The 8,220-nt window shown below is 37.9% G+C and overlaps 1 protein-coding gene across 1 annotated transcript; it reads right to left on the bottom strand.

Annotated features, from left to right (window-relative positions):
• Positions 1–245: 245 nt before the first annotated feature.
• LOC109148397 (beta-galactosidase 15-like) lies at positions 246–4,016 on the bottom strand. Its single transcript, XM_019296202.1, has 15 exons — positions 3,846–4,016; positions 3,656–3,751; positions 3,450–3,562; positions 3,300–3,366; positions 3,116–3,208; positions 2,860–3,003; positions 2,687–2,772; positions 2,493–2,598; positions 2,316–2,403; positions 2,119–2,237; positions 1,849–2,010; positions 1,554–1,756; positions 1,256–1,472; positions 947–1,165; positions 246–860 (listed from the first exon to the last, which is right to left on the bottom strand). Exons 1-15 carry the CDS (start codon positions 4,014–4,016, stop codon positions 261–263), a joined length of 2,484 nt encoding a protein of 827 aa, XP_019151747.1. The 3' UTR covers positions 246–260.
• Positions 4,017–8,220: the final 4,204 nt, after the last annotated feature.

Here is an 8,220-nt window from a genome sequence, read left to right as displayed (position 1 = left end):
GAGTCCATGTTTGCTAGAGCTTTTGAATTGTTTAATGATATGCAGTGATTGTTTAAGAGTTGGGTATGTTGTATGGCCTTCTTTAAAGCTTGAGATGCTATATGACCTCATTTGGAAGTAGCACAAGATAGCTGAATTAACTAAATAATAATTTTCATATATTATTGAATTAAAATATATGGATAAAAAAGACTGAATTAGTCTTAATTCTAATCTAATCTAAAATCTAAACATAAAAAAATCTAATCTAAGCCAACACACTAACAAGTAGCTTCAATGGCAAGCCTTCTGGTTTTGGATTTGCAGGTTGTGGTTGGGAAAAGGGCTTCAGAAACATGGAGAGTGCACTTCTCCTTCCCCACACAAGCCGATTGAATCACTGGTATGGTGTCTGTGGCATCACAATGGCTTGTTTCAAAAGAGCCGAAGCTGCCTATTGGTTCACCAAAGCTACCAAAGTTGATCTTTGAGATCTTTCTGCCTCCTCCTTGGCAAGACAATTCCATTGTGTTTCCTTCTCGTACATTGGCATATATGCTTCCTACTGTCACGGTTTGCACCCTAACTTCTTGAGGACGACCGCCCATCTCTTCGAACAAAACCAATTGGTTGTTCCCTGTCTTACGTAGGAAGGAACGTGGAACATGGTACCATCTTTGTGAAGGTTTTCCACACCCGGTTACACATTTTGATCCACCGTAATTTCCACGATAGTCACATTGAGGGCAGCCATCGGTTTTGGCAAGGAAGGATGGCCAGTATCTACCAATGTTATGTCCATTCACCCAAGCAACTCCCTTCCCCATTCCTGTCAAATCCAACACCACAGAGTCTTCACCAGCTGGGGTCTTAAAGAATGTCTGCAAGATAAAAAAGAAGAGCACAAAAGTTACATACGAAGTTTGTGTGTTAAAAGTGGGGAGAGTATGTAATGTAATTAAGTTACCTTATACCAAATGAACATTCTGTCTGTTTGGAAGTCAGATTCGTGCCATGTTAACTTATTGTGGTCATCAAGTTCAAAAAGTCCTTTCTTAATTCCATGTAGTCCGACCATATATGTCCATGTGTTCTTTGATAAATCCATCCCTTCACCATTTGGTTCAACTAGCTTAACTGGTCCAATAACTCCTTGTCCTACCTTTTCAAAATATTGTCCATAATTCTACCAAGAAAACACAATGAAGAATTAGGGAAAAAGAATAAAAATAAAGATTATTTAAAAAATTGATGGTTGTAATGAAAAAACTCTTACGGGTAGTCCGACAGTCTCGCTAAGTAAAGAAATTGTATTGATATCTTTTCGGAGTTTTACATTCCTTTCAAATGAAAATGTAAATTTTCCATCATCTTGAGCCCACTCAGAACCTATGTGCTTGTTGTTAAAAAAGGCATGGAGGACATGGCTTTTGGTATTAACTTCAAGAGTAAGCTCTTGACCCAAAATTGGATTGTTTTCATTTATCTTGAAACTGAAAAAATTAAAACAATACTAATCAATTAGTGATCAATCCTATAAAAAAAATATAAAAAAATTTGCAAAATATACATACCTTGTCATGTACCACAAGTAATCAGTAGTATCATTTGTTACAACTTTCTGATCGAACAATTGTTTGGCATCAAGAGCATCTATCAATACTGAGCTTTGATTTTTGTGACCATACTTGAGATGCATAATAGTTTCAGGCCTATATGACCATTTCAATGCCCCTTCACTTAGCTTCTTTACCATCACAGTTGTTTGAGCATTAACCTACATACAACAAAAAAAATGTCAATAAAATTATTAGTTACATTCATGAATATTATAGTAAATGTAGATGATGTCTTTAATAAGTTACTCACCCGGGCTGTATTATAAACTTCGGTTTTGCAGTCAGGGAGAATTGTGACAGACCATGCAGGAGTGATGTAATTCTTGCCTTCAAAGGTGATGGATATGTCATCTTTGTCGTTTGCATTTCCTAAGAAGCATACCCTTTTCCCATTGTATTCATACACTGTTGACTGAAAAATATAATATAGAATGAAGTCATTAGATTGATTGAAAATTGAACAAAAATAATTTAAATTGGTATTGGAGAATTATCAATTATAATGAATTATAGCACTTACCGACATCATCCTTCCATAATCTGTGTTGGTTGCATTGCCATACAAAAGTACATCCTCCAATGAATATAAAAGGTTATGGAGTTCCTTGAGATGCCCCCACTTTGGTTGGTTCACATTGCCTAAATCATTTCCACAATTGCATTAGTATCAATAGATCAGAATAAGATCATATTAAAGTTTGGTAATTAGAACTTTACCATATTCATCGAGGGGAGCATTGTAGTCATATGTTGTAGCAATGTATGGTCCACCCGATGTCCTTCCGAAATTTGTTCCACCATGGTACTAAAAGATGAGAAAGTAGGTTAATTTGGAGAAGCGGAGAAGTAATAATAGACAAATGTTTATGCCTAACAATACATATTACACCATACCATGTAATAGTTTTGTAGAGATCCACCATATTGGAAAAAACGAGCAACAGCAAATGCAAGATCTTCGGCAGGTCTGTGAGGGTCTCCATCACCCCAGTTCTTAAACCTTACATATTTTTCAATCAAAATTATAAGTGTAATTAAATTTTCAATTAATTACATAAATAAACAAAATAAAATTAAAGCATACTAACCAGCCACTCCAGTTTTCAGTCCAAAATTTAGGGTTATTGTTCTTAGGCCAGAATTGATCACAATAAAATCCATTGCAGGTATTAATCTGCATTTTTTACCAAGGAAATTAAACTAAATATATATAATTATATTACCAAAAAATATAAAAATAATTTAAAAAATAAAAAATTACCATAGTTTTGGGAGCATCATCCTCTTGACACATGATCCAAGACACTCCAATATTCAGAGAAAGAGCAAAATCCGCACACCAATTTATATATTTCTTTCCTTCTTCTCCGTAGTGCGATATAATATTCCCATACTCATTTTCAATCTATTTTTTTTAAAAAAAAAAAATTATAATAATAAATATTTAAGTTTGAGGTGAAAATTAAAAAAAAAAAAAGATTAAAAATTAAAAAAAAATCAGAAAATTGCAACATTACCTGGGCAAGGATAATATTTCCCCCTTGACTAGCAAAAAGTTTCTCTCCTTTTACCATGTCTACAATTTTCTTTGTGAAGATTCCCATCTCCCTCTGAGCAAAAAAAATCAATTTTTAAAAATTTGAAATGCAATAATAATATAATATAAAATAATAATAACAACAACAACAATAATAATAATACCATGAATACTGCATTGTTGGTTCTGAAAGTTGTGTTTGGCATGTTGTATAACCACACAGGAAATCCTCTGAAATTTAATACATTACCGGACTTTAAAACCTCCTAAAGATTTATAATGTTTATGAAAAAAATATCAAGATTAACATTTACCCAAAATTCCATTCTGCACAAACGTGTGGACCTATTCTTAGCATAGTATAAAGCCCTTCATTTTTTACTGCCTTGAGAAACTGTATCAAATCTTTATTTCCCGAAAAATCATACTGTAATATTAAGTAAAAATTAAAAATAAATTATATATAAACACATATTTCCAAATTAATTAATAAAAAATATTAATATATTCCAATTTCAACCTCTCGGTAATTAGGTTCATGAGCATTCCAAAAAACATAAGTTTCTATAGTGTTGAGGCCACCATCTTTTGCCTTTTTGATCAAAGAGGGCCACATCTATATAAATAAACAAATTTAAGATATTAACCATATAAAAAAAAATATTTAAAAAAATTATTTTAATAGAATATGTAACAAAATTGAGAAATACTTGAGTTGTGCTACGAGGATAGTGAATGGAACCAGAAATGATGAGTTTTCTCTGACCATTAATTTTTAAGGCGCGATTATCATATGTAACTTGTAAAGCATCATAAAAAGGTAAATTGTAAGATAATATAGTGAGAGCAAGTGCCACGAAACTAGTGAGTAAAGATGCCATTTTACCAAAGAAGAATAAGAATAAGAAAAGATTGGAATGAATTTATTGTTTTAGTATTCCCCTATTTATAAGAAGGAATTGAAGTATGTAGATAACTATCATGATCTAAATAATAGCTACTTTTACTAAGTAAAAATGTATTATCTTTAAATTATCTTTTAAAAAAAAATTCAAAAGCCTAAATTATCCTTATGTCAAATTTGAATAAGATTTTTATCACATAATTTATTTATTTATTTTTAAATCATTGAAAGACATCAAAAGTAATAAAGGCTTATAAAATATTAAGTATGAAATTAATTAATAAATAATTTTTCTTATTTTGTTCCTTTTCTAAGAGTTAAGAAATTATTATTTTTTCACTTTTTTTAAAAATCCATTTTTGTGAGAGATAACGGTGTCTCTTAAATAAATTATACTGTGTAGATAATATTGTTCCAGATGATATAAAATGAAAGAGGGCTAGCATAGAAATAAAAATTTAAAAATGGAAGATAAGATGTATAGTTAATCAATGAGGATTAATAAACGCATAACAAAGGGCAAAATAGAACATTTCATAAACGCATCCATGCTCCATGCCTGGGGCGTTCAAGTGTCCAAAAATTTCCCCTTCTACAATCTCCCCACCCTCATATTCTAAGTAAATAAACACATAATAATAATTGATGAAATATTATCTTGACATAATGCAAATAATAATAGGAATGCCTCAGGGCCGGGGGCTTAGCTTTGTCGTCTGACGGGATGCGGCGGTGTGAGGGAATTAGTTGTGCGTGTGGGCTAATTCTGCGGCTACCTCTGGGGGCGGGGGTCCTGTATGTGGGCTTAGAATTAGTTCGGCAAAGGTGCGATCATTTTAAAGAAATATGAATGCAATGCCAGATAGATAGATAAACAAAAGTAAGGAGAGAGTGAGACATGGATTTTTATAGTGGTTCGGCTATTAATTAAGCCTACTCCACTCTTTTTCCACAACTTGTGGAAGAGTTTTCACTATCACTCCTAGTACAAACTAAACAAGCTAGCTTCCTTGATCACTAAGCCGGACAGCTACTTGTGTAGGTTTTTCAACTCCTTGAGTTTACTCTGCCTCTATCAACGTCTTCTTCAGAGTTGAGGGTTGGAAAGAATTGATGATGTTCTCCAACTCGTGAAATCTTAACTTGATGATGCTTGAATCTTCGAGTATAAATTGGAAGATTTCCTTGTGTTGTGAAGGCTTGAAGTCTAGATAATTTCTTACAAAGAAACTTCAAAAACACACACTGGTTTTGAAAGCTTTTTAGATGACACTTGTTTACAAAGCCTTTGTAGATGAAAATTGAGTGAAAAAAAAACCAACACCTTCTTCAGTGGTGAAGAGATGTATTTATAGGTGAGGAAAAAATTCATTCGTTGGAGGGAGATGAAAATTCAAACCTATTAACAGTGTGTAATATCCACTGGGCATGAAGCATTTAATTCGGCTGTACTGTGTAGCTGTTGGCGGCAAAAGTGATTTGTCCATTTGTCCTTTTTCACTGACAAAGGTACTAATCATTTAATGCTTCTTGGTTTGTGTGAATATCATTCCTAGGACTCCTTTTGTCTAGGATGATTACCCAGGTGTGAGACGTAGATAAACATTCTTCTTGTTCACGTGTAGAAATTGTCTATTCAAGTCTGACTTAGACTTTTTGTCTCAAAATCTATTAAACGAAAGATTGTCCTTACCTTTCATTTTTCCTTCTAGTCAAATGATCTTTCTTATCATTTGACGTTTACACGAGAGTTAGACCCTTCCATTGTTTCGATCTAAGTTGTTCTCTCGGCCTTCTCTTGATCTTTTCTTCTTCAAGTAGACCTAATTGATTAAAATACAACTCTGATTCGTGTAAATGTGTTAGTAAGCACGAATCACATGGTGAGTTGTGACTACTTTCGTCTAACACGAAAGATGCAAAATAACGAGAGTAAAAGATGGGTCTACAGTCATAGTAAGTTTGGTATCATCAAAATCTAAATACATATGTTCCTAACACCATCAATTCAGGTTTATATTAGGCACAGAGTCTGGTTGACTAACAACTTCTACTTGTTTAGTCTTGTTAGACTATGTTTATTAATTATATTTATTCTATTGTATATTGTAGCATAGAATAATTGTTCTAGTCTTAAGCCTATTATTTAGGTCTCTCTCTAAGAGAGTATATTTGTATTCAGATTCTGTTATTGAATTAATCTATCGCTTCCACTCTCATCTGGTATCAGTTAGCCAGAAAATATCCCCCTCTCACCTTTCTCTCTCTCCTAGCGTCGATCATGTCGAACGACAGTTCTGAGCGCACCCTCACGGCCACCACTATTTCTTCCGGCAACTCTGGTCCCAACACCCTCACAAGCGCACACCATTTTGTGTCGCTAAAATTGACGCACCGTAACTATCTGTACTGGAGGACACAGGTGATTCCGTTTCTCCGCGGCCAAGGCCTCCTTGGCTTTGTTGATGGTACACGGCCATGCCCCTCATCACACCTGGAGATTCCGATCGGCAGTGGTCCTGATGATGCCGCCTCATCCACGGAGAACCCGGCGTACGGTGTATGGGTGCAGCAAGACGCTTCGATCCTGTCCCTATTGATTTCCTCCCTCTCGGAGGAAGTCATGTATCTCGCACTTGGCCGGACAACCTCGCGCGGCGTGTGGCTGGCGGCGGAAACGGCTCTCGGGTCGTCGACGGAGGTCCGAAGCTTGAATCTGCTCGGGCAGATTCAGACGTTACGGCAGGGTGACAGTTCCACGGAGGAGTATTTGGGCCGTGCGCAACATCTGGTCGAGGATCTTGCGCTTGCCGGCCGAACCCTGACGCCAACTGAACAGAACCTGTACGTCTTCCGGGGGTTACGACCAGAGTTCCGGGCAGTCGCATCCTCACTGGCGATCGCGGGCAGATCCGTCTCCATCCCTCAGCTTGCGGATTACCTCCAGGCACAACAATTTATACACGCCGACGATTATCCCACTTACCCACCGGCGACGCAAGGCAGTGTTCCAGCAGCGATGTACGCCGGTCGAGGCAGACGACAGAACGGAGACGGTGGTGGCAGGCACTCCCGCGGTGGTGGTGGACGCGGAGGCAACCAACGCGGCGGTCGCGGCGGACGTGGCCAGAACGGCAGGTTGCGCTGTCAGATTTGCCGCTCTCAAGGCCATTCGGCCGCTTTTTGTTACCGTCGGTACGCTGAGCCGCCGCCGTCGCAGGCTCACATTGCCGTTGCAGGAGACGGGGCAGCGCCACCATCGGCGGTCACCACGTGGCTGCCGGACACCGGAGCCTCAACCCACGCCACCCCCGATTCCGGTGTGATTATCAATTCCGAGGATTACCACGGATATGACGTCTTACGAGTAGGCAACGGCACAGTTTGGTGATCTTGAGTGTGGGTCATGCAGTAATTCCTACGGTCAAAAAGTCGTTAAAAATGTCTAATTTGTTACATGTTCCTGAGTTGTCAGTGTCTTTGATGTCTGTTAACCGGTTACCCGGGACAATAATTGCTATTTTGAATTTCACCCCTCTTACTTTGTTGTGAAGGACTCAATCACTCAGGCGGTGCTTCTTAAAGGTCCGAGTTCGGGAGGACTCTATTCGTTGTCTCTACCAAATAATCACTTCGCGTTCGTCTCGGCTCGTGCCTCTTCCACGGTCTGGCACCAGCGTCTCGGTCACCCACACAGCCAAGCCTTGCTTCGTGTTTTACAAGATTGTCCAGTCGAGTCAAATAAAAATGTAACACCCAAATTATGTACCCCGTGCCAACTTGGAAAATCGGCACGTTTTCCATTAGATAGGGTAGTTACATCTAGTGCAAATGTACTCGACCTTGTTTTTACCGATATATGGGGTCCCGCACCGGTTCTTTCAGCGGACGGGTCCCGCTACTTTGTATTATTCGTAGACGACTGTACTCGCTATTGTTGGTACTATCCTCTACGTCTAAAAACAGATATATATAAAATCTTTGATCTTTGGCGAGCGATGGTAGAACGTACGTTTTCACGTTCTATCAAGTCCGTTCAGTCTGATTTTGGGGGGGGGGGCGGGGGGGGGGGGAATACCAAAAGCTACATAAAACATTCATGTCGTTAGGAATAGTACACCGGCAGTCATGTGCTTACACACACGAGCAAAATGGCCGTGTGGAGCGTCGAAATCGCCATA

This window comes from Ipomoea nil, unplaced genomic scaffold (genome assembly GCF_001879475.1).
Source record: "Ipomoea nil cultivar Tokyo-kokei standard unplaced genomic scaffold, Asagao_1.1 scaffold2084, whole genome shotgun sequence".
NCBI classification, from domain to species: Eukaryota; Viridiplantae; Streptophyta; class Magnoliopsida; order Solanales; family Convolvulaceae; genus Ipomoea; species Ipomoea nil.
The sequence above is the reverse complement of the archived record's forward strand: the minus strand, read 5'-3'. Positions and strand labels throughout refer to the sequence as shown.